Genomic DNA, 26411 nt, shown 5'->3' with positions numbered 1-26411 from the left:
GGAGAACACTTCAATCTCTTTGGTCACTCGATTACAGACCTAAAAGTGGCAGTTCTTCAACAAAAAACTTCAAAACCAAACTCCAACGAGCGACTGCTGAATTGGAATTAATTTGCAAACTGGATACAAATAACTTAGCCTTGAATAAAGACTGGGACTGGGTGGGTCACTACACAAAGTAAAACTATTTCCCCATGTTTATTCCCCCTTCCGCCCCTCCTCCCCCGCACTGTTCCTCACATGTTCTTGTCAACTGCTGGAAATGGCTCATCTTGATTATCACTACAAAAGGTCCCCCCCCGGCCCCGCTCTCCTGCTGGTAGTAGCTCACCTTACCTGATCACTCTTGTTACAGTGTGTATGGTAACACCCATTGTTTCATGTTCTCTATGTATATAAATCTCCCCACTGTATTTTCCACTCAATGCATCCGATGAAGTGAGCTGTAGCCCACGAAAGCTTATGCTCAAATAAATTTGTTAGTCTCTAAGGTGCCGCAAGTCCTGCTTTTCTTTTTGCGGATACAGACTAACACGGCTGCTACTCTGAAACCTGTCACCTATTGGTAGTAATACACATGGTGATGTATGTCTTTAAATAGTGAATTCCCTACAGCAGTGGTATTCACTTACGTTTTCCAGTGGGCCGGATAAGGCTGTGTCCAAATCTTGGAAGGAAAAGGGTGATCTCCAGGGCCAAAGGGCCCAGCAGGTGTTTGCTCTTTAGTGAGCCTGCCACCAGACTGGGGTCGCAACCTTCCAAGAGTGATGTGCCAGATCGTATTTATTAATCGCAGAATAAAAGGTTAAGAGTGCTAGAAGAAAATATTCCAACACAATATGGCAAACAAATAGCTATACAAATACTCTGTTGTGCTATTAAAACAGCATGCTTTTAATATTAATTCTGTACAAACTATGCCATTAAAATTAGAAGTTAAACTCAAAAGAAATGAACAGCCCTCTAATTTTCCTTTCTCATTGCCAGAAATGTAGTTGACACTCGCTCACACTATTTTTTCCCCCCGGAAAAGTACGGTGCCGCACTCAGTTACTGGATCACTTTATGTTGCATAAGGATCTGATCAAGTGCCTGATTAGAAGTGTACCACTGTACATTGAAATGCATCAATCCAGTCTAGCTCCAGTGTGTTTAAACGTAAATGAAAAGTTTCTAAGCTAAAGACATGGCACAACGGTAAACAGAGGGAAAATAAACTGAAGTGCATCTGCCCAGCCCCCGTCAATTCAGTCCCCCAGTCCTCTTCAGTTCTGCCCTGTAGCCCCCACCTCCCATTGGCTCAGACCTCAAATCAGTTCTGCCTCTTGCTTTCCAATCTGCCCATCAGCGGTGCCTCCCCTAGCCTCACCTCTGCTGCTACTGGGGCTCTTCACCCCCAGCCTGGGTTGTGGGGGCTGCAGCAGGGTCCCCCTCTTACCCTTTCAAGTGGTGGGGGAAGCTACAGTGGATCACAAGCTGAATATGAGTCAACGCTATGATGCAGTTGCTAAAAAGGCTAATATCATTCTGGGGTGTATCAAGAGCAGTGTGGTAGGTCAGACACAGGAAGCAATTGTCCCGCTCTACGTAGCACTGGTGAGGCTTCAGCTGGAGCACTGTGTTTGATTCTGGGCACCACACTTTAGGAAAGATGTGGACAAATTGGAGGGAGTCCAGAGGAGAGCAGCAAAAACGAGAAAAGGTTTAGAAAACCTGACCTGTGAGAAAAGGTCAAAAGACTTGGGCATGTTTATTGTAGGAACGAGAAGACTGAGGCAGGAACTGATCACAGTCTTCAAATATGTTAAGGGCTGTTGCAAAGAGAACGGTGATGAGTTGTTCTCCATGTCCCCTTAAGGAAGGGAAAAAAGTAATGGGCTTTCTGCAAACTTCCTAACTCCAAGGATAGTTAAGCCCTGGAATAGGCTTCCAAGGGAGGTTGTGGAATCTCCATCATTGGAGGTTTTTAAGAACAGGTTAGACAAACACCTGTCAGGGATGATCTAGGTTTACTTGGTCCTGCCTCGGCACAGGGGGCTGGACTAGATGACCTTTCAAGGTCCCTTCCAGTCCTACTTTTCTATGATTCTATGACCTCTACAGCCTACGCCACTGTCAGAGGTGAGGTTCGGAACATGAGGAGAGAACAGGGATGGGAATTGTGGTTTCATTGCAAGGGATTCTCCTCCCAAATCTTGCTGTGTTTTTCCAGTGATGTGTGAGTGGTCTTTTACAAGGGCAATATGCCCATTGCAGTAGATGAGTTTTGCAGGTGACTTCAGCAAAAGCAGAATCCCACTTGTGATAGTGACTTATACCAAAGGCTTCACAGGACAGTCTAAGATTTATAATACTGGAAATGCCTTTGGACTACGCTACCCAGAATCCTCAATAACAAGAAAAAACAAACAACCCAAGAATAATGATCTTTGGGGGAGTAGTGGTGGGAAAATGACCTTTCAAATCGAGGATTTTTCTCTGTTCACAGTGACCCATAATGAATGATTGTGTACCAAATGGCAAGACTCTAACTCGGCAGGAACGTATGCTTATACCTTACATGAATGGTTAAGGCACTTCTCAAAAGGTTATTACATAACTAGAGGAGTTGTGCAATAACTACTCGGTTTTGTCATGTATAAAAGTGACTGTTACACATAAAGATTGAAATTCATCCCTCCTGAAGGGATGTCACATCCAGTGGAGTCACATCCATGTCCACTGGACTTACACCAGGTGTGCATTCATCCTCTCCTGGGGTCAAACCCTGGAATCCTTATTCCAACCATTGCCCCACATGCTTAGTTAAGCCCCTATTCAGATAAGTTGCCAGTAACTTCCATGGGAGTTTTCCATGAGTTAGGACTGAGTAATAAATTGCATAAAAATCCTAGAGTCTGGCCTGGTGTTCCGATACTGCACGGTCCAACTTTTGAACAGATTTATAACATAGTAAAGTTGATTTTGTTCATGAATTGTTTTTTAATAGATTTAGTGGAGCTGATTCTGAGCTCATTGTTATCAGGGTAAAACCATTGACTTAGGTAGAGCTGAACTTGATTTACTCCCATGAGAGAGAAGAATCAGCTCCAATATTTATCACAAATTTGTCTGCACTTTGTCATACGTTTTCCTGGGCCTGACCATGTGAAATTTGGATTCTATCTGAACATACAGAATTTTGCAACACTTTGGCTGCCACAGTCTCACTAATTAGAATTTGCTGGGGTGGTTTTTCTTTCATTGTTCCCCCTTCCCTCCTATTGGTCATTTTTTTGTTCTCTCCATTTTCTACAGCAATTGAGAATGAAAATTTTAACCAACACCAAAGTGAAGAAGCCCGTTTCCTGTGAACGGCCAACCTACAAGAGAAGAATTTTGCACACTGCCAGAACCCAGGACAGTGATAATGGTGAGAACTGAATTAGTCTTCTGCCGACTCCCTGCCAGAATGTGTCTGACTGAGGGAGGCTAATCCCCACCTCACACTCCCCTTTCTCCTCTCTGAACCTGCTGCCACAGCCTTCCCTCTTGCATCTTTTGTTCTATACACAAAAAAACATATTATGAAGGACCCATATGGGCAAAGAGATCTAGACAAATTAGAAGATTGGGCCAAAAGAAATCTGATGAGGTTCAACAAGGACAAGTGCAGAGTCCTGCACTTAGGACGGAAGAATCCCATGCACTGCTACAGACTAGGGACCGAATGGCTAGGCAGCAGTTCTGCAGAAAAGGACCTCGGGGTTACAGAGGATGAGAAGCTGGATCTGAGTCAACAGTGTGCCCTTGTTGCCAAGAAGACCAATGGCGTTTTGGGCTGTATAAGTAGGGGCATTGCCAGCAGATTGAGGGATGTGATCGTGCCCCTCTATTCGACATTGGTGAGGCCTCATCTGGAGTACTGTGTCCAGTTTTGGGCCCCACACTACAAGAAGGATGTGGAAAAATTGGAAAACGTCCAGCAGAGGGCAACAAAAATGATTAGGGGACTGGAACACATGACTTATGAGGAGAGGCTGAGGGAACTGGGATTGTTTAGTCTGCGGAAGAGAAGAATGAGGGGGAATTTGATAGCTGCTTGCAACTACCTGAAAGGGGGTTCCAAAGAGAATGAATCTAGACTGTTCTCAGTGGTAGCAGATGACAGAATGAGAAGTAATGGTCTCAAGTTGCAGTGGGGGAGGTTTAGGCTGGATATTAGGAAAAACTTTTTCACTAGGAGGGTGGTGAAGCACTGGAATGCGTTACCTAGGGAGGTGATGGAATCTCCTTCCTTTGAAGTTTTTAAGGTCAGGCTTGACAAAGCCCTAGCTGGGATGATTTAGTTGGGGATTGGTCCTGCTTTGAGCAGGGGGTTGGACTAGATGACCTCCTGAGGTCCCTTCCAGCCCTGATATTCTATGATTCTGTGACTTCCTCCAGAAACTCAACAACATTAACTACATTCCTCAGAACAGCATCCTTGTCGCCATGGATGTCACCTCCCTACACACCAGCATTCCTCACAATGACAGCATAGCAGACTTCCTCAAATATTTACAGGACAATGGACACTGCTCCAAATTCATCCATTTCATCCTCACCCATAACAATTTTACATCCAACAACAAACACTTTGTCCAAACCACGCAAACAGCGATAGGTACTAGAATGGCTCCCCGATATGCCAATCTCTTTGTGACCGACCCTTGAAGTCATTGTCCTGGTGTCAGACTGTCCTACTGAGGGGCTGATGCCCTCGCACACCCCTCTCCTCTGCCAGAACTTGATGTCCAAGTGCTGGGCTGTCTGTGACTGAGGAGAAAATCTCCCCCTGAAACACTAAACACAGTAGCCCGTACATCTTTACTGACCCGCCCCTTTACTCTCCACAGTCATTCCCTTGCCTGTTCCTCAGCCACATGCTGGTGTGGCGCCAAGCCCCGAGAAGGAAAAGAAGACAAAACCACGGACACGTTTTCCAGAGACCTGGATCTGGGATCTGGTCCCTGTTGGGTGAGTGACCCCACACAGGTCCACCTCGGAAGAAAATCACTGGTGATCCCTGAGCATGAAACCCTCTGCCATCTCCAGAGGGTGCTGTGCCTCACTTCGCAGTGCCTCATGGTGGGATTCAAATACTCCTCCAGCATAGGGGCTGAGGAGAAGCCTTTGTTGGAAAATCCCTATCTTCATTATTTGTACGGTGCCACTGTAGGAAGTGGAAGCTTCTGTCTATACCCAGCGGGCTGCTCACGTTTCCCAAGCAATATATCATAGTCACACGTACACAATAGGCACCCAAAATTTGACTGAAACCTTTAGTGACCTCTTTGAGTCTTCAAAATGGGGGGAACAATTCAGTTCCTCCCCCCCCCCGTCTCTGCTCCCTGTCTTTTATTTGGGGGTTTATGAAGAGATCTATGTGAAATAATTTGCATTAAAGAAACTGGTGCCCTAGAGATGAAAGGTTTTGTACCCAATTGCCCTATCCCCCTGAGTCGGCCAATGCCCCTGAGCTGGCACTGGATGGAAACCAGTGCCCTAGAGGTGAAAGGCTCCATGCCCCATTCTCCAGTGCACTGGCTGCCCCAGTCTGGTTTGTGGTGATGCTGAAGGATCTGCTGTCTCTATCCATTCTGCAGTGAGGAAGGAAAGGCATCTCTCCAGGCCACTGCTCCTGACACCATCACAGAGTGGCAAGCCGACATGTTCTGCATTGCGGATAGTGGCTTTGGACTCTCAGAGCCAGCCAAGTTCAGGGTCTTCCAGCCCTTCTTTGTGGATGTGAAGCTGCCATACTCTGTGGTCCGGGAAGAGACCTTCACCCTGAAGGCCACCGTCTTCAACTACCTGAAGGACTGTATCCAGGTGAGTGCTCTCCACCCTACACCACCCCATGTGCCCTGACAAGGACGTACCCACAGCTCTTCGTCCAGAGACTGAGTACACTAGGCTCTGAAGTGCCCTGGTCCTGCACATCTGGTTCACACCATGCAGACTGATGTCTCATAGTACCAGAGGTTCCTTCTCCCTTAAACAGCTGCCAGGTTCCCACAATGGCGCTGGAACACTTTTTGGAGTGGGGGTGCTGAGATGCACCCCTCTTACCCCATCCACGCCCTCACATCCCCCTGAGCTGGCACAGGGAGCAAGGCCGTGGCTCTGGGAAGGGGTAAGTCGGCCAGGAGTAAGGCGGCCAGGATCCTGCATGTGGGGCCGGCGGCTGGGGAGCTGTGGCTGAGCAGTACCCTAGACCAGCAGCAAGCCCCGGAGCATGGGGCTGGCGGCCGAGCGGGACCAGTGGCCAAGCAGGACCCAGGGTTGGCAGTGACCCCCAGGCAGTAGCGGGGCCGGCAGCCAGGATCCCAGGCAGCAGGGGTGCGGGGTCGGTGGCTGGGAACCTGGGCGGCTGGGACACAGGGCCAGCAGCTGGGACCCTGGGCGCAAAATCTGGGGGTGCTGCAGTATCCCCCGCGCCCCTACTTCCTGCACCTATGGGTGCCCAGTACTAACATGCTGCCCGTACGTTTGTTCCCCTCATGCTCAGGTGCACACCAGCCTGGCAGAGTCTCTGGAGCTCCAGGTGGAGTCTTGCACAGGCTGCCAATACACCAGCTGCCTCTGCGCCAATGAAGCTAAGACCTTCTCCTGGAACGTGACAGCCACCAAACTGGGTGAGGCAGTTGAGAGGGCGGTGGGAAATTTGAATGTCCATCTGTTTCTCCATGTATCTCTCCCGCCCCCTCCTCTTTGCCAGTCTCGGCTGTGAGCCCTCAGTGATGCTCTCCTGTCGCCTCCCCAGGCAAGGTGAATGTCACCGTGAGCACCGAGGCACTGGAGTCACATGAGCTGTGCGGCAATGAGATCGCTGTGACCCCCCCACGGGGACGGACCGACACGGTGATACAAGCCCTGCTCGTGAAGGTCAGTCAGGCTTCAAAGGCAACAGGAGGGTCCAGCCCTGGGACAGTATGGTCAGAGAGGCTCCAGGGGGACCTCAGCCCCTCAAGCACAGATAGACCAGCACAGGGCAGCATGTTCAGGGAGGAGAAATGAGGCGGTGGGGAGAGATTAGTTCCCCTCTGGCCCTGGTACAACGACACTCAGGCAGCGGGATTACAGAGGGGAAATGAGATATTGGGGGTGAGTAGCCCCCCCGCAGGCACAGACAGGCTGGCACTGGGACAGCGGTTTGCCTTTCTATCCTCTCCTTTCAGACTCACACTCCTTTTCCTTCCATAGCCGGGTGGTGTCCTCGAAGAGAAGACTCACAATGTCTTCCTGTGTGCTACAGGTATGAATGGACTAGTCCCCTGATTGCTAAGGCTTGTAATGGAGTCTTCTGTATTATTTCAGGGCCCCAAATAGTGGAGACAACTGTTCAGAAAGAAAGCACTGAGAGCACCATCCCTTTCTGAGAGAGAGGCGCTCTCGGGCATGAGTACCATGCCCATGTTGCCATTGCACTCAGTGCTGTGAGGAGCAACTGCCCGGGGTGAGAAGCGCATGCTGTTTGTATGGGCAGATCATGCTGCCAGGGTCCTCACTATCACGTTTAGTCTCTTCCTTCTTCACACTCTCTGAGTGGCGCCTCCTCTTGCTGTGTTGGGCCCATGATTCCCACTTTCCCCAATCTCCCACAATGTTAATTCTTGGGTTTTGTCTCTCTCAGAGGATCCAGTTACTGATGAAGTTTCCCTGAAGCTACCAGAAGGAGTCTTGGAAGGATCAGGCCGAGCCACTGTCTCTGTCATTGGTGAAGACCCTTTCCCTATTTCCTCACTCCCAGGGGGAAGATTTCATGCAGCCTCTGGCACTAATGCTGCACCAACCCAAGGCCTCTGTCAGACATGGCTGAAGCTTATTGCCCCTGAAAGCTATACAAAAAACCAAAATCCTTTTCTGGAGCCGCCGCCCTCCCAGAAGAACTATTCAGAATGAAAAGAACCCCCAATGGTTGGACCGGGAAAGGCAGTCTTTTGGGGAGACCATGCCACAGATCTTAACATTAGGAAAGACTTCTTGAAACCAAGCCTGAGAAATCCACCCTTTGCTCAAATTTCATCCCAGTTTCAGTCTCTGGCAATCCCTGCCACAAATAAATCCTCTCACCCTGCAGATAACTGTAGAGGGTTTTCATCTGCCCACTCTCCTTAGTTATTGCTTAGCCAAAGAAAACAGATTTAGTTCTTTTAGTATCACCTTATAAATAATCCCTCAAGCCCCATAATTAGTGTATTTCTTTCTCCAGGGGCTGCTCTCGTGTGGGTTCATGGGTTCAACTGCACCCACAGAAATCGTGAAAACCAGGGTGGGAAAACAGGCAAACATACACTTCTCCTGGGTCCTGGTCTGGAGTGGGGGGTCCTGGGGTGGGATGTGGTTTGGAGAGCGAGTTGCCCCACACTCATCCTGCAGTGGTAGCTGCTTGTCCCACGAAGCTGGGCCCACTCCCAGGTCACGACACCCCAAGCAGAGAGCTGGGCAAGAGTTGCCGCTGTGGGAGTGGAGCTCCCAGCTCCAGCCCCGCTCCAGCCCCGCTCCCTCTGGGGGCCTCCCCTCTGCACCAGGCTGGCATTAGGATTGGGGTGCCAGAGTGGGGTGTTCTGCCTCTCAGCAGTTTAGAATAGTGCATCCCCTCAACCAGAGGCTGCATCCACCCCTGCTTTTCACTGAATTCCCTGCAGAGTATTGGTGTATTATTTGTGCTCTGGGCCCAGATTCTCAAAGGTATTTAGGCCCCTAACTTGCTTCAAAATCAGTGGAAGTTGGGAGCCCATGTACCTCTGAGGACCTGGGCCATGGTGTCCAGAGCTAAACTCAGTATTCCAGGGGAGAGCCGCACCAGGTCCATAGAGAGAGCAATTATCAACTCCCAGTTCCGTGATGGTATGTCAGGGCATATCCAGATTCCCTTCATGGTTTAGAAGTGTGAGGAACAACATTGGGTGATAGAGCTGATCTCACAGGTTTTCTCTCCATCCTCAACCTCCAGGAGATATCATGGGCACAGCCTTACAGAACTTACACCAGCTACTTCGTTTGCCCTTTGGCTGTGGTGAACAGAACATGGTCATGTTTGCTCCAAACATCTTTGTACTCCAATACTTGGAGAAGACAAAACAGGCTACACCAGAGATCAGAAACAAGGCACTGGAATTCATGAAGACTGGTAAGGAGTGCCCTTCTTTCTCCTCCTCTGGTATAAGGAAGATGCTCTACATCATGGCTGGAGCCATGGTGGGGAGCCCAAGACTGGAATAGCAGGGCTGCAGGGCAGGACTGAGGGGCATTGGGAGAACTGTGGGGATCTGTTCCATGACAAGATGCCACAAGGAATAAGCCTCATGGAAGGAAAGACCATGCTTTCTAACAAGCAGCAGTTAAACAGAATGACAAGTCCTCTATAGTTAAAATTAAGACCAGCTTCCTGCTTAAAGCTTGACTGTTCTAAGTGCTCTAAACTCCATACAGTTAAGCAGATTGCCTTGAAAACTGGTGTACATCTTGGGGATTTGGTGTAAGGGCAGAGATCCAAATTTGGGGCCATTTGACCAAGGGGTTCCTGAGATACAGCCACCAGGAAGAAAATCAGCTTTTCTGAAAATTCACACGTTCTGGCAACATTTTTTTGCTCACAGCTAGAGCTCAAACCAGGGCTTAGATCGTTGCACCAGGGTCTTCCACACCCAAGGGTTACCTCAACAGTGCATGGTACCGACCAGCCCTTTGAGGGAAATCAGATTTAAATGTGTTTTGAAAAAGAGTTTGCTTCTCCAGTGAGGTGTGCTAAGGCTCAGGCACCTGTTCAAGCTGCCAGGATCTGATAGGGAATGAGCTGCTCGCTGTAGGTGTGGGGCAATCCGGTGCCATTCCACAGCCGGGCTATAATCCAGGGGGTGCTGAAAGAACCTCAGGATTGAGAGACCATCCCCATTTCTCCTGTCTCCCCAGGTTACCAGCGCCAGCTGCTCTACAAACACGACAATGGCTCCTACAGTGCCTTTGGGAAGCGCGATGCCAAGGGCAACACCTGGTAAGTGAGCAGAACTGGGGCCATCCAGCCACATCCATGGCCAGGAGTATGAATGGTATGAACCTTCCTGCTTCTGAGGCCAATAGATACAAAAATCCTCTCTCCTCTGCTCTCTGTTTGCAGGCTGACGGCTTTTGTAGCCAGGTCCTTCGGCCAGGCCAGCTCCTACCTGTACATCGATGAGCAGCACATACAGGATGCTGTCCGCTGGCTGGGACAGAACCAGCTGCCCAACGGCTGCTTCCAGAGTGTGGGGAAGCTCTTCAACAATGCCCTGAAGGTATGGACACTGGAGGAGTGGGAGAAGCCCTAGTAGTGGGGAGGAGAGCTGGATCCCCGGCAGTGCCCACAGAACAGCTCTGTGCTCCCACTCGCCACAGGGAAACACTCTCCCACCACATTGCTAGCTAGAATGAATGGTAATTGAAATGAGTGTGTTATAACATCAGTGTCCTCTCCCTTACTGCTTTGATCTCCGCTGGATCTCCTCAGGGGATCACCTCTGAATCTGAAAAGTGACTATCAGAATGGCACCATGGGGTACCATGTTCATTGTCTCTGGGAGAATCCACATCAAATGGGCTCTGTTTACAAAATAAAGATACTTTTTCTAACTAATACCTCAGAAAGCCCAACCTAGGCTCAGAGAGTCAATCTGGGCTTTTTTCTTCTCTCACATCATCACCTGCCATAAAGGTTCTGCAGAGCACATTGAATTCTCTTTGACACCTGTGCAGACCCTTTTCATTAAGTTTGCATGGCTGTAAATGATAGAGACTGAGAAAAACCATTCTGCTGATGACACACAGGCAGGAATAGAGCCCAGTTCTCTCTCTGGGCTATGCTAGCTCTGCAGGGCTAGCAGAAGAAGGCATCAAAGCCAGCAGTTCTGACTGAGGACACACAGGAAGCCGGTCGAAGAAAGGGACATTTTTACACAGTCACTTTTCAGAGTAGAACTGCACTTGCAGTAGAACAACTGACTGCAAATTGGTGGAGTGAAGCAGCAAATAAACCTTGTGTGAAGTGAGTTTTTCCTCCCTGAGGCAGTACTGCCTGAGCCTTAAACCTGGGCTTTACTCTCGTTTACTCCCGGGTGAGTGTGGAGCCCCTGCATTGATATTAGTGGAGTGAGTTACTGCAGATTCGTGCCGGTCTCACTGAGAGGAGAATCTGGCCCTTACTGTGCGCAGCTTGTAACGAAAGATGCGAAAGTTTTTTCTAATCAGCTAGAGTTCCTTGAGTCTGTCAGAGAGAAAAGGTGCAGCTCAGGCTCCAAGCCAGCTTTCTATCAACAAGATGGGGAGCTCCACTCTCCCTCTCTGAGTACCATGGAGCTGTAACTGTCACATTCCCTGGCTTTCCTCTGAATGCCAGATTGGCCCTGCAGGCTCAGCCCTGCCTTGTTCCTTTACACTGGGAGAGACCTGAGCGGGAAGTTCCCTGTCTGCTGTCTGGTGTTTCAGGTAGGGTGGCTGCACCCAGCCACAAAGAGATCTAAGTCTCCAATCTCCTTTCCCAATATGTCCCCAAGAGGAAGCAGAAACTCCTGTAAGGCATATATTGCTGTGACGCTTCCCGGAGTATACAGGGTTGTGAGGCATCTCTCTACCACCTGCCCTTAGTGTGAGGAAGCCTTGTCTGTGCCTGCCATGGGTCACCTCCCAACTCCACTGGCAACACGAGTATTCCCCTTTAGGCCTTGCAAGGCTCATTGTCACTCTACAGGTTAGAGATAGGCACACACCAGCCCACCGAGCATAGAATCATAGAATATCAGGGTTGGAAGAGACCTCAGGAGGTCATCTAGTCCAACCCCTGCTCAAAGCAGGACCAATCCCCAACTAAATCATCCCAGCCAGGGCTTTGTCAAGCCTAACCTTAAAAACCTCAAAGGAAGGAGATTCCACCATCTCTCTAGGTAACACATTCCAGTGCTTCACCACCCTCCTAGTGAAAAAGTTTTTCCTAATATCCAACCTAAACTTCCCCCACTGCAACTTGAGACCATTACTCCTCATTCTGTCATCTGCTACCACTGAGAACAGTCTAGATTCATCCTCTTTGGAACCCCCTCTCAGGTAGTTGCAAGCAGCTATCAAATCCCCCCTCATTCTTCTCTTCCGCAGACTAAACAATCCCAGTTCCCTCAGCCTCTCCTCATAAGTCATGTGTTCCAGTCCCCTAAACATTTTTGTTGCCCTCCGCTGGATGCTTTCCAACTTGTTCATATCCTTCTTGTAGTGTGGGGCCCAAAACTGGACATAGTACTCCAGATGAGGCCTCACCAATGTCCAATAGAGGGGAATGATAACGTCCCTCGATCTGCTGGCAATGCCCCTACTTATACATCCCAAAATGCCATTGGCCTTCTTGGCAACACGGGCACACTGTTGACTCAGATCCAGCTTCTCATCCACTGTAACCCCTAGGTCCTTTTCTGCAGAACTTCTGCCGAGCCATTCGGTCCCTAGTCTGTAGCGGTGCATGGGATTCTTCCATCCTAAGTGCGAACAGTGAGAAGCAACCTGCACTGTGGCCACATTTTCATGCTCTGCAAATTGGGCTAGAGAAATCTTTAGCCAGAGAGGTTAATGAGAGGGGGTGCAGAGGCCTTATCTCAATACTAGGTCCTGATCTCCCTGAATCATGAGCCCTTTGGATTTTCTTAGTCTCTGGGATCCCAGAAAGGATTTGGCTCCAAAGAGTCACACAATGCTCCATCAGTTGCAGCTTGGAGATTTGCTAGGCTCATAAACAATAGAGCTGAGCCTTAAACCTTCTTTCTCCATCTAACTGAGCCTCCCCAACTCCCTCTCCTGGGAAGCAGATCTGAAAGAATTTCCTCCTCCTCTAATATGTGCCTGGGGCTGTCTATGCACCTAGGATGAGTAAAGAAGAAGCCAAAGCTCTGAGACACATCCTCTGCACTACCGTTAATCTGACAGAGCTTTCCCTGTGTCTTACTGAGGAATGTCTGGAAGCACTTTCCACATGGCAAGGAAGTAATGCATGCCCCCTCTGCTCTTGTTTCACCTCTTTCTCCTGCCTCTCTGTGCACCTCACAGGGTGGCGTGGACGATGAGATCTCGCTGACAGCTTACATCACTGCTGCGCTGCTGGAGCTCCACCTGGAGAAGAATGTGAGTAGCTCCTGAACGTTCACAGGGGTTGGGGGAACCCTCCACCTGTCCTCCTTCCAGAGCCCCAGAGTACAGGGAATGGTCGGCCCGAGTTAGAAAAATCCACTGCCACTTCATTTCTGCTTTGTACGTCACCAGTATGGAGAAAGCAAAGGGCTGGTGATCCAGACCTGAAGAGCATCTCTTTGGGGAAGAATCTGCCAATCCCCTGCTTGGTGGATTTTGTGTGAAATTCAAAGTCCCAGGTTCTCATTTTCCCCCCAAAGCTGCTGATTGTTACCATGGGACTGGAGGACCAAGATAATCTGATCAGAGTCAGGACATGACTGCAATGGCCTTATCTCACAGTCCTGTGCTTTAGCCAAAAGAAATCCCCCTATCCCTAATAAACAGCAGGGCCCTCACTGGAAAGCAGACTCTGTGTGTGAGTCAAACTTCCTTGGGAAATAACATACAAATAGTATCCACCTACCCAATGCAAGATGCAATATCTGAGCCACGCTTCGTTGAGAAATACCTTAATTAAATATGGGAACTGTTAGTATCCTCCATTATTGGGAGGCTGGAATTAATAGGCCATGGGCCAGATTGTCAAGCACTGGCCTTCATTCTCGCACCTGTAAATTGTAGTGTAAATAATCAGAAGTATAGTTTTTACCTACAGTTATGTGGGGGTGCGTGTTCGGTTATCATTTAAACATCTAGCTACTGGCTTCAGTCAGGTGCTCAGATCTTCAAATGTGCCCGTAAAACTGCAGATACAAAACCTGAAACTCAGTTAATGCTGGCGTGAAAATCTGGCCCTCTGACTCAATATTAAAGAGCCAGCCAACAGAACTTCCAAACCTGGGTGCTGAAAGTTAGGGTCCTTAATAAAAAAAGGCTCAGTTTTCCAAGCTACAGTACTCCCATCACTCCCATTGACTTCAGAGGGAACAGTGAGTGCTCAGTGCCTCTGAAAATAAGATCATTTCTATTTAGGAGCCTCATCTTAGACATGCAGGTTTGAAAACTTTTTTCCAGGAGCATTACTGGGTACATCCACCTGACATGAATGCTGTACAGAAGTGACCACACATGGCTAGAGTCCTGTCCCAGGTTACAGTGCTTCTCGTGGAAAACCCAGGATGATTCTTTGTCTGCAGTGTCTCTGGGTATGTCTACGTGGAGCTGGGGTATGATTCCCAGCTCGAGCAGACATACCTGGCTGGCTCTGATCAAGCTAGTGCGCTAAAAGTAGAAGTGTTGCCGTGGCGACATGGGCAGCACTCTGCGTATGCTCCACATGTGATCCCACCTGAAACCCAAGATATGGACTTGGACACCACTCATGCCTCTGTGGCTACGACACTGCTATTTTTGGTGTGCTCACTCAATGAAAGCTAGTAAGAGTTTGTCTACCCAAATAGGAAATTACACCTCCAACTCCAACAAAGACATACTCTGCTTCAGTTGTTTCCAAGCTTTACTCAGGGCCGTGAGGGGAGATCCTTCCAGGACATGTTCCTTAGATGTACTAGCGTGACCGGGGGATTGAGAACAATTCCTGGAAGCTATACGTGGCCTAACCGCCTTCATGTTCCTTTCTAAGGGCACCATGGTGGATGACGCTTTACTCTGCCTCAAGAAGGCATCACATGATGTGAACAGCACCTACGCCCAGGCCTTGATGGCTTATGTCTTCACACTGGCCAAGGACATGGAGACAAGGCAGCAGCTCCTGGAACCGTTAGACCAACAGGCTGGCAAACCTGGTATGGTGGCTTCTTTTAGTAGCTACTTGTTCCCAAAGAAAATTACTCTGGCTGTTGGTAACACCTGATCCTGACAAGTTCTGAGCACTGGCAACTTCCTGGGGTGTCCGTTGGCCAAATCCTGAGGTCATTATTCAGTTTGTTCTGCTATTCATTGGGCAAACCCCCCATTGAGGTGAAGTCAGTGAGAGTTCTGCCTGAGTAAGGACTAAGACCTGGAGAATTTCAGTTAGACTTCTGTGTTCCTGATTAGGCTCTTCTGAAAATCCCACCCAGTAAGAACCAAATAAAGAACTGAATTTACAGGATGTGGCACACTGTAAATATACACCATATAATTAAAGAGCAACAGGCACATTCAGCTTCATTTGGACTGAAGTAAATTGGGAGTACCTCCACCGAGAACAATGGAGTTACACTAGAGTCAAACAGATGTGAGAGGAGAAAATCCTAGCTCTCTGACTGTGTATACTGCCTAGTCTATCCAAGCATTTTAGTGCTCCCCGGGTAATTTTTAGAGACCTTAGACTACATTTGAGGACTGTATCCACTGCTGTCATGAAACCGAACCTTTTTTCTCTTCCTCCCTTGGTTTCACTCGCTGGTGGTTTCTGTTCACTTAATGACTATAATTACAATTGGCACCCAAGTAGTTGAAGCCAGAGCCTCTTACTGAAAGACCTCAGAGATAAACTGTGGGTCAGATGAGTTGTATCGGCTCCAGAAAACCCTTTGCTGCTTCTTGGAAAGACTGTTCTGCTTGTGTCACCTTGGAAGTAACTAATCACTAATCTTTTATGCCAGAACATTATTTGTTGCCATGCTAAATATCCCATATAAATATAATTAAGCAAATTACAGTACCTAGAGTCAGTGGGCCAAACCCTATTGTCTTTACTTGGTTTTTACTTAGTCTTTGCTCCGTCAAATGCTCAGTGAAGCCAGCGGGAGGTTTGCCTGAATGAAAACGTCAGGTTAGAAAGTGGAGATTAGAAGGTAGAGAGGGCCCTCAACTTCCATCAACTTTAATGGTGGCCAGGGTACTCTGCGCATTGCAGGGTCAGCTCCTTAGGATTCTGTCCTTTCCGTGTGAACAAAGACCACATGGAAATCACTCTGGGGATGTGTTGTTATATGGACTACAGGCCAATTAAAATCTCTGGTGGGTTCTGTTAGTTTAAAATCAAATTCCATGTCTTGGCCGAGGTGTGACTATAGTTACTGACCCCAAAGACCCTCCAGTTAACGATGTCCAGATATAGGTGTTACCAGATTCCATATATTCTTACCTTACCCACATGGAGTTCTTGAAGCGTTCCTTAGAAGTGAGGGGAGAGCTGGTAAGAGGGACTTAGGCTACTGGGCTTTACAATAAAACAGCCAGCCTGAGCTCTGGGACCCCACAAGGTGAGAGGGTCCCAGAGCCTGGGCTCCAGCCCAAGCCCAAACATTTACACAATAGTTTTACAGCCCCACACTCTGAGCCCTGCGAGCTCGAGTCAGCTGACCCAGGCAAGCCGCCCATGTTTAATTGTGGTGCAGACGTACCCTGAGACCACAATGTGGCCCAGAGAGCTACCAGCTTCCGCCCTTTCTAGCTCTGTTTTCTAGCTTGTCGTCATGAGGTCTGAACAGCCTTCACCTAAACGAGTCACTGTAAAAGCTTTTTTATTCTTTTTTCTCTCTTTCTTAAAGTGCATGGCCTGCTCTGAATAATGACTCTACTGTTCACCTTGTAGGTTCCCATGTCTGTCTCTCAGTGATTAAGCATCAAATGGGTTCCATGTCAAAGTTTTTGTTTTGAGCTGCCAGCCCTGCAAACACCCTCTTGGCTCTGAGAGTCAAGTTGGGCCCTTTCCTTCTCCCACATCATCATCTGCTATGAAGGTCCAGTGAGACAAACTCTGCCCTCGCTGATGCCAGGGCAGCTCCCTAGTCTTTTGTGGGTTTGCTCTCGTGTCCCTGAAGGGACCTTACTCAATAATTCCATGGCTGCCCAAGAAGGACTGGAATCCTGCTCTCTCTGTCTGAGCCATGCTGGCTCTGCAGGGCCGATGGGGATGAAAACGTGTTGTTGTTACCACTGAAGTCATGGAGCAAAGCTCCTGAGTGAGAAGGGGCCATTTTCACGTAGTCACTGTTCAGAGAACTGCACTTTAAATACAAACCACCCTCTGTTGAAAGGCCACTATCATCTGGATTTGGGTCCAGAGCAGCTACCTGTGTGACCCTAGAAGTGAAGGGATCGGCGCTCTCAAGGGACAAGTGAAACCAGGCCCAGCAGTGTGCAATGTAATAACAAGAGGTTCAGGAGGAGCTACAGTCACTGCAATAGGAAGTGCCCCAGGCAAGTGGGAAGTGGACTCTCAGCCCCTGGGGGGCTCCAGAACATAGTGAGCTGCTGTTCTGTCAGACGTATGTTCTCTGTCACTCTTTCCCTCCCCCCTCAGGAGGGTACCTGTCCCAGGCAAAAGATGAGGACTCCTCTGAAGAGGTGATGGAAGATTCTTTGTCATCAATTGAGACCATGGCCTACATCCTCCTAGCTCACATTTCCAAACCAGAGGTGTCAGCTGCAGAAATCACAGCTACCTCCCAGATTGTGCGCTGGCTCACCAATCAACGGAACCCCTATGGGGGCTTTATCTCCACTCAGGTACCACCCAGCTCCCTCAGAAATGGAGGGAGAGAGAGACACTGCATGCTTGGGGAATCAGGGGCCATGAGTCTAACCTGGCAATGAAACCCTAAAGATGGGGGGGGGGTTACAAGTAACTTGCAGTGCTTGGAGGATTGGAGTGTCAATCCCCATGCTGGTGACCTGTGGTGAAGATCACGCTGTAATGAGGGCTGGGGGTGGGAATCTGGCAGCTTGTGGCCTGGATGATGTAGATCTTGTTTGTTTGGGAGCTGAGAGTTGGAATCTTGGTACTGGTGCTGAGAGGGGTGCAGATCTCACCACACGGCAGGGCTGGAGTGTGGATGCTGGTGTGAGTGCCCTACAGCGCACAGACCCCCTCACTCCTAAGCTTTGACTCTTGATTGCAAAGAAGCAACACACACAGCAAGGTGCCTGTCTCTCTTTCCCCAGGACACAGTGGTTGCCCTTCAGGCCTTGGCCAGATATGCAGCCCTGACATTCCACGAGGCAGAAGGGGTAAAGGTGACGGTGAAATCCAAGGAGGGTTCCCAGCAGGAGTTCCATGTAGATAAGAATAACCAGCTGGTGCTGCAGCAGGCATCTCTCCAGCAAGTCCCAGGGGAGTACGTGGTGCAGGCAGTCGGGAATGGCTGTGTGTATGTGCAGGTGAGTGATGGCCCATTGGAGTCAATAGGAGTTTTGCCACTGACTCCCAAGGGAGCAGGATTTGGCCCAACTCACTCTGTGTATCTCTCGGTCTTTATTCTGTGTCTGGGTCTGCCTTTGAACCTGTCTATGCTAAAGGTTGAGCCTCAGGGGGCTTTGGCATGCTCACTTGAGGTAGTTACAGCGAACATGGCTTGAGTGCTTCCACACGACAGCATTTCCCTTCAGGAGCATGTGTCAGCCCTGCTGGCCCATCCACAACTATTGTGTTGTGCCCTAGTGTGTTCTGGGTGAATATGAGCAGTTCTTTGTTCCTCGATTCTATGCAGCTATGATAAACCTCCTGAAGAACACAGGCCATATAATTTCACCCGTGGGTCCTGCATCAAGTCCCAGTAATCCTTGTAACTGCCGATGGGGCTGAGGACTGTGGCTACCTTTCCCATGATGCATGGCCCTTGGGGATGTCATCCCTTACAGAGATGGGGAATGGAGGAATGCTGTCTAACCCTGATACACAGAGAGACCAGGTGGGTGAGATAATATCTTTAGTTGTGTAGCACTCCCACAACACACCTTTCAAGATCCCGGGGTCCTACATATGGCTATCACAACACGTTTTGTACCTCATCCAGTGCACTAAATGCCCCAATAACAACTATGTGGGTGAAACCAGTCAATCCCTACACTCTCGAATGAACTCACAAGGAAAACGATAAAAGACAAAACACCCTAACACTCGTGGGAAACCATTTTTCACAAAGCAGTCACTCCATATCTGACCTCTCAGTTCTTGTCCTCAAAGGAAACCTGCACAACACGTTCTGAAGATGAGCCTGGGAGCTGAAATTCATAACTTTGCTAGATGCTAAAAAAACAAACATTGAATCCAAATACTAGATTTATGCCTTATTACAACAATCTATAATCCTTAATTCCTCCCCCCACTCCGTTTTTTTCTTCTCCTTTCCCACCTATGACTGGAGAGGTGTTCACTGAATGCTTCACCTTGAATGGTCCCTTGAAATATGTGTTAACTACTTATGCTAAACTATCAATTCCTTCTTGTATTTAGCTGACACTATGAGGGCTTGTCTACACTTAAAACACTGCAGCTGCGTTGCTGTAGCGTGTCAGTGAAGACGCTACCTACATGGACAGGAAAGATTCCCCTGTCAGCATAGGTACTCCTTCTCCCTGAGATGCAGTACCTATGTCAACAGGAGCATTCTCCCATTGGTGTAGCACTGTCTACACCGGGGCTTAGATCGGTTTACCTGCATTGCTCAGGGGTGTGGATTTTTCACACCCCTGAGCAACCTAATGATACCAACCTAATATCCTATAAAAGATATTATCTCACCCACCTTGTCTCTAATATCCTGGGACCAACATGGCTGCAACAATGCCTGATCCACTAACACAGTTAGTCCTGCCTATCTCCCTTGACCCGGCTACCATCTGACAGCTGTGCAAAGCCAGGCTCATGGGCAGCTTCACCACAGAGTTATCCTTGGTGTAATCATTGACGTCAAAAGCCTTATGCCAGGGATGTATTTGGCTCCATAGGTTAACCATGTTGTATATGGACACAAACCCTTGTGTGGGGTCAGCCAGGTACCAGCTGGCACAAACCAGTGAGAAGCCTGTGGTGTAGATGGGTCTGTTTACGTAGCGAGCCCCCAGGGCACTACATAGACATATTCTTCCCCCCAGACGACGCTGCGCTATAATGTCCCTCCCCCAGAGAGCAAAGCGACCTTTGTCCTGGATGTGAAGACGGCACCTGAGGAGTGCAACCATGCTGCCAGGAAATACTTTGACCTCAATATGCAAGTCAGGTATGGGATCCCTGCCTGCACTGCTTCCTGAGGGTCTTTCCCCTGGCTCCCTTTTCTGCAACAGGGCTGGGGCCAGCACATTGGCAACCCTGTGAAAAGCTACCCAATGGAACTCTATGGCAGTGGGGCCTGAGATGCACTGCCTGTCTCCTCTTCCCCTGCTTCTCCCATATCACGTCAGCCCTTGTAATGTGTTCAGAACTGGTGTGTGTGTGTGGTGGGGGGGGGGGCGTAGGGGACAGCAGCTGCAGATTTCCTTTTACTTAGGAGAAGGCGGCAATTTGCATCATGCTGAGGGTCTCAAGTAACCTCCCAGAGATTTCAGTCAGCATGAAGCAGCTCTTGGGGCCCTGAGCAATGAGCATCACGCTTGTAATGGGCCTCTAGGAGCAGGAGCTCCCCTCCTGCTGCAAGCTTATGGCAGCACGGGCTGGAGCAGCCCAGAGTCTATAGGGAGGACACTGCTGTTCAGGGGAGTCCTTATGCAACCCCGCTGCTGTCTGAGAACTGTGAGAGCATTGGGGAAGAGAGGAAACACATGGAGGGAGGGGGAAGTCCAGTTCCCCCCGCCCTCAATCTGCTGGACGGGGAGTATCCTGGTCCGTATTTCCCATGCTCCTGAGACTACTGGCTACTCTGACCTCAAACAGCTTCAACCGTTCTCCCTCCTGAGGCCAGATGGCAAGGGGCAGGGGACCAGGCCTGTCACCAGCTATGGAGCCTAAGATCTCTTATCACCTCTTGCTTGGTGACCCTGTCCCTGGAAAATGGAGACTGGGACAGGGGAGAGTGAAACACGAACCCTGTCTGACCAATGTTACTTCAAGATGAACAAACCCTCTCCCACACTGATCAGGCAGGGTAGAGAGTAGGAGGGAGGGGTTTCTCGCTCTCTCTTCCATTGGCTGGAGGGGACGATTGGTTGCCATGTCAGGGTGGAACCAGCCTGTGTCTGGTGCAGGGATCCCATTTTTACCCTGTAACCAGACTCACCTTTTCCGGAACTGTGTGATAGGGGATGTTCATCACCCACTCCAAGGACTGCTACACTGACCGTCCTCCTCATTGCACCTTCTCTCCCATCTTCCTTCAGCTACGTCGGAGATCGAGAGAGCAGCAACATGGCCCTGATAGAGGTGACGATGCTCTCAGGGTTCGTCCCCTTGAAGAAGTCCGTGAAGAAGGTGAGATGTCCCTACCCCAACAGTCCTTCCCTGATCATATGAGGACCCTATGTTCCGTGCATGGCTCAGTCAGAAACCACCAGCCCTTCAGGACGGTTTATGGAGAGATTTACACCCATGATACCTACTGTGTATTGAGACCGCACTAAGCACAGAGAGGGGCCATATTCTCAGTTACATCATGAGGCAACATTGAGTCCAAAGGAGTTGCAGCATGACACGTCCCAGTGTATCTCCGAAAGTCAGCATTGCCATGCGGTCTGTCACAATGTCTAGGGATTTATCCTAAGGCAACACTGAGTCCAAGGCAGTTACACTATACCAGAAGGAAACCAGGAAGCTCTGTTGTGTGCTCCTGCTGAAGAGATCGAGCTGGGCTGCATTTATTTATGGGGGTATGTTCTAAACCTGACAGAGGCTCGCACCTTGTATCCTATGTTCTCCCTGCAAACCCAGTGCTGTCGTAATCAGGGAGGCCACATTCTGCCTTATGGATGGGGGCGGGCAGCAAGTTTTCCAGCACACTCTCCTGTGCTGGAAATCTTGCTGCTCCCTCCCCCATCTATGAGGCAAAATTTGTTTATCTAATGGAGCAAAGGGATCTGCGAAATACAGTCATGGGAGGCTGGGGGGCATGGAGGAGGGAGAGGCTCTAAAGTGTCACACCCTCCATAGGCCAGGACCATGAGATTCATTGTCATTCATTCACTGGCTGTGATGTTGCTCATCGCAGTTTTACACATATGTAACACCATGAACACCTCATTCACACTGGCGTGTGTGGGCTCACAATAAAGCCCAATGAGCTGATGCTAAACTGCACTCATCTCTCCCGCTCCCTGGCAGCTGGAGAAGATGCCCCTGGTGAAGAAGACAGAGGTCCAGCCCGGTGAGGTCACCATCTACCTGGAGGAGGTGAGTGCAGTGCAGGCTCTATCAGTTCAACCTGGAGTCGGCAGGTGCCCATGAGACAACCAGAGTGCACAGGGTGGTGGGTACAGCTTGGTCTAAGGGCGAGCAGGAAAGAATGAATGGGAGACCTGACTCTGCGGAGGGGAATTTCTTGGGGGTGGGAGAGATACAGTTGGGATTGGGGATGGGGTGAGCATGATCATAATCTTCCCATTCCCTTCACTGTCCTTCTGTAGCTGGACAAGTCTCCGCTCAGCTTCACCATCTCAGTGAAACAAGAGATCGAAGTGCAGAACCTGAAGCCAGCAACAGTGACGGTCTATGATTATTACCAACCAGGTAGGATCTTTCTATCAGATATAAGTCACCACCCTTTCCTCTGCCCACACACACAGCTCTGTCCCTTCCTCTCCATCCTGCCTTGCAGCCCCGCTGTTATTCCAGTCCTGAGGCCCCCACATACAACCTCCCAGACTTGACTTGCATAATGCCTTGATCATGTCCTGTTCCTCTCTTGAGCGCAGGCAGGCTGTCACCATGTTGGTTTTGTGATGTAGAGAAAACCAAACTTGATGCAATTGTGGCCTGCTCTGGCTCTTAACTCAGGTCTCTGTACAAATGGAGCTTCTTCGTTAATCTGCTCTGTCACCTCCAGCTCCTCAGGTCTCCTGGCAATATTCAGCTTTTGTTTAATGAGACAGGAATGGGACTTTACATTTAAAGGGGCCTTTAAACTTGCAAACCCTGACCAATCAGGAGGCAGAATTTAAATTTATGCCTCTTATGAGTATTGTCGTCACCCCAGTGATTATTAGTTAGTCTCCTTTCCCAAGGGATGTTGGGAAGATGCTTGTCCTGCCATCTAGGCACTGAAGAGAATGTGGCAGGGAACTGAAGTCACTAGGGATTGCTGTCCTAAAGGGGTGCAAGCCTGGGGTCTTGAGCAGTTCTGCATTTCACAGCAAATTATCCTCCCTCGTACAGGTGACAGTGTGATTACAGAATACAACGCCCCCTGCAGCTCAGGTAGGTATGGCATGGATACACCCCCGCAGGGGCAGCATATTGAGTGGTTAGAGCAGGGGACCGGAAGTAGAACAGATGTGTACTATTCCTTGCTCTGCCACTGACACTGGACACATCACTGCACTTCCTTTTGCTCAGTTTCCCCATATGATGTGTACCCTAGTGGTGCAAAGCTCCACATCTCATTCCTGCATGACCCTAGCCATTCAGTCCTCTCTGATGTTGGACTGAATTTCAACCAGTGATGGAGAGGTTGTGGGATCTGTATCCAAGCCTCTGAGACCTGGTTAATGGGCTGGATCTGAACATGCCACCTAGAGATGAAAGACTCTGTCCCCCATTTCCAATCAACTTTAATGATGCAATCTCACACCATCCCAACTTAGCCCAGGACTGGAACTGACCAGATGGATATTAGTGAAGATGGCGTATTTCATTCCCCGAGTCCTTTAAATTCATTCAGCATCGTGGATGTTCTTTATTCTTTTGTTCTGCAGATGTCAAGAAGGAGGATTCCCAGTAAAGCCCTCTGGCTCTGGGCCCTGAATTCCTCAACCTGGGCATCACCGCTGATAGGGGAAGAACTTTTCTGCTTTCGTCTCCTTTTCCTGCGAGGCTCATTTCTGGTCCCCTTTGCTTTCTCTCCTTCTTTTGATCTGCACCCATCTTCTCAAGGGGAAACCTAACTTGAGGTACAATAGTGTGGAACTGGGCTGTAACCCAGGAGAGCCAAATTAATGGGTCAGGGTATGCGAAGAGGAGAGCAAAGCCATTGGGGGTCACATCCAGGTAGGATCCGTCTGCTGGAAGCAAGGAGATAAGAAAGAAGGAGGGAGAAAACAGTCCCCTCAAGATGCACTAGGAGCTCTGTGATCTCTTCCTTGCCTTGGTTTCTTCCTTTGAGTGGGAATTCTTTAGGAATCAAGGAAAGGCCTGAGCTGCAGAGTTCAGATTTGGATCCTGATTCCCCCAGAGCAGCAAGGAGTTTGCTTCCATCATTTTGGTTCAGTCCCTACTGTATTAAAATCAAAATGAATAAACTGTATTGTTGTAACCCTTCTGCCCGTCAGAGTTGGCAGCAACAAGGGCCGGGTTCAATATCTAGGGGATCTATTCCAATAACACAATGCAAACCGGCTCGAGCCCCCACCCAGTGACCTGGGACAAATATATACCACCCCCGCTGGGCGCCTCCAAGAGGCAATACTTCCCCTCTCGCAAGCACATAGTCTGAGTGTAGCAAAAAGCCTTTTAATAACAGAGAGAAACAATGTGGCATTATGTTGGGGAAACACCACCAACCGGATTCATAACACAACCCATGAGCAAAAACAACCCCACCCCAGGCAAATTGGGGCATGCCCCTTTCCCTTTGGTTCTTGAGTCCAGCAACCCCAAATCACTCGAAGTCCCAAAAGTCCAGTGGCCCAAAAGTCTCTGTCCCTGGTCAGGGCAGCCCCAGAGTTCGAAAGTTTATCTGCAGAGTTTTACCTCCCAACCTGGGTGGAGATGGGGTGGGGGGGAGAGAGGTAAAGGGCACCTTACACGATCTGAAGCTGACCGCCCCACAGCTCCATAGGCCTTCGCTCCGCTCCACCAGCCGCCCCACGAACTGCTTCGCTCGGCTCGGCGGCCCACAAGCAGCTCCCGCTGTCCCACGAACTGCTCCACCAGCTGGTCCACAAGCAGCTCCCGCCATCTTATGAACTGCTTCACCAGCCTGTCCACAAGGCACTCCAGCCGTCCCGCAAATTGCTCCACAATATATCTTCAGGCTCCCCCACTACTTAACACAACACCCAGTGATTTCAGCTCTTAGGTGAATTCAGCTTGTTGTAGGGGAGCCTCAGTGCTGGTGCACCATTAGCCCAAAGTGAGCTCAGCAACCTGTAACTAGACTCCCAATAGAATCAAAATTAGCTCTGATATTCCACAGTGGAGAGAGAAGGAAGTGCAATTAGCATGTAAGGCTCTCACCAAGGGGCCTATGCCACCAAGTATTAATACTTATCCCCAGCCTCTCTCTATTCACAGAGTTTTGGAACCCATGTCCCTTGCCTAGCGAGTGCTGCTTAGTTGATGGCGAGTCTCTCCATCATAACAAAAGGCCAAGTACAGTTCCAAGCACAGTTCCCATAATCAGGGTAATAGCAATTTATTCTTCCTGCCCCAATAACAGAGACACTGGGGATCCCACAGCAGCCAAAGTGACCATTTGGGCAGCTATGGCCTCATGCTAGGCGGGGTGGATGTGCCTATGCAAATGAGATCAGCCCCTGAAGTTCTTTTCCACAACTTGCCACACCTCACCACCAGATGTCAGGGTGGAGCTCATCCTGACTCTGCTTACATTGTGGATGCCTGTGTGCTGTGCACCTGTGGAACTGGGGTCTCCTGGGCTTTGGGGTGTAGGAGGAGGCTCCGGGCTGGGCCAGGAGGGCTGCAGAGCAGGACTGAGGGGCATTGGCAGAGCTGTGTGGGGAGCCCAGGACTGGAATAGAAGGGGGTTGCAGATCAGGATTGAGGGGCATTGGCAGTCAGCTCTATCCGGCCTCTGGGGACCACCTGAAATGGTCACATCATCAACTGCCTCTGCTCAGCCTCCACCCAACAGCAAGGAGATTCTGTTTCAGCAGCATTTTACTGTAATAGCCTTTTCCTGCCCATGGCACCATGTCAGAAAGGGAAATGCAGCCACATCTAATAATGATTGGTAGCTATTGTCATGCAGTACGTTTAGCTATTGGTCTGGCTCTCTTTTCTCTCCTGCTTGGGCCCCATCTCCCTTGGAGCCTATGCAATAGTGCTGCCTCACCTCCCCCCTTGCACCCACATCACTCCAGTCCTGGAGGGAGATGTCTCCTGCTCCTCCTGTAGGTGCTGCCACCCTCAGTCACCCATCCTGGGATCTGCAGCCGGGGCTGCTGCTCCACCACTACAGCGCTCCTAGCACAGCACCCAACGCCTGGGATTTCATGGCCAGTGACACAATCTTAGCCCCAGCTGGAGCCAGTCTGGGAGTGACTCAAGGTTCCAGCTCCCATGAATTTCAAATCCTGCCCAGGGGAAATCCCTCTGATTGGCTGCCTTCCCCACTTGCCCGCCTCCTGGGGAATAGCAGCCAACCAGGGCTGCTGCAGACAAAGCTGTCCCCCCTCCCAGGGCCGGTGCAACCACTAGGCGAACTAGGCAGTCGCCTAGGCCACCAAGTGGATTGGGGGCG

General features: G+C 49.7%; 1 protein-coding gene across 1 annotated transcript in view; it reads left to right on the top strand.

The window, feature by feature from the left end:
* LOC140907438 (alpha-2-macroglobulin-like protein 1) overlaps positions 1-23711 on the top strand; it is a 68949-nt gene extending 45238 nt beyond the window's left edge. The window contains exons 18-36 of the mRNA XM_073333433.1: positions 3298-3412; positions 4878-4998; positions 5628-5853; positions 6533-6659; positions 6788-6909; positions 7228-7279; positions 7658-7741; positions 8981-9157; positions 9940-10021; positions 10145-10301; positions 13090-13164; positions 14756-14918; positions 17369-17574; positions 18010-18225; positions 19942-20066; positions 21160-21250; positions 22097-22165; positions 22399-22501; positions 23686-23711. Of these exons, the coding sequence (XP_073189534.1) occupies positions 3298-3412; positions 4878-4998; positions 5628-5853; positions 6533-6659; positions 6788-6909; positions 7228-7279; positions 7658-7741; positions 8981-9157; positions 9940-10021; positions 10145-10301; positions 13090-13164; positions 14756-14918; positions 17369-17574; positions 18010-18225; positions 19942-20066; positions 21160-21250; positions 22097-22165; positions 22399-22501; positions 23686-23711 (2337 nt within the window). The remainder of the gene's footprint in view (positions 1-3297; positions 3413-4877; positions 4999-5627; positions 5854-6532; positions 6660-6787; positions 6910-7227; positions 7280-7657; positions 7742-8980; positions 9158-9939; positions 10022-10144; positions 10302-13089; positions 13165-14755; positions 14919-17368; positions 17575-18009; positions 18226-19941; positions 20067-21159; positions 21251-22096; positions 22166-22398; positions 22502-23685) is intronic.
* Positions 23712-26411: the final 2700 nt, after the last annotated feature.

This window comes from Lepidochelys kempii, chromosome 1 (assembly GCF_965140265.1).
Source record: "Lepidochelys kempii isolate rLepKem1 chromosome 1, rLepKem1.hap2, whole genome shotgun sequence".
NCBI lineage: Eukaryota > Metazoa > Chordata > Testudines > Cheloniidae > Lepidochelys > Lepidochelys kempii.
The sequence above is the reverse complement of the archived record's forward strand: the minus strand, read 5'-3'. Positions and strand labels throughout refer to the sequence as shown.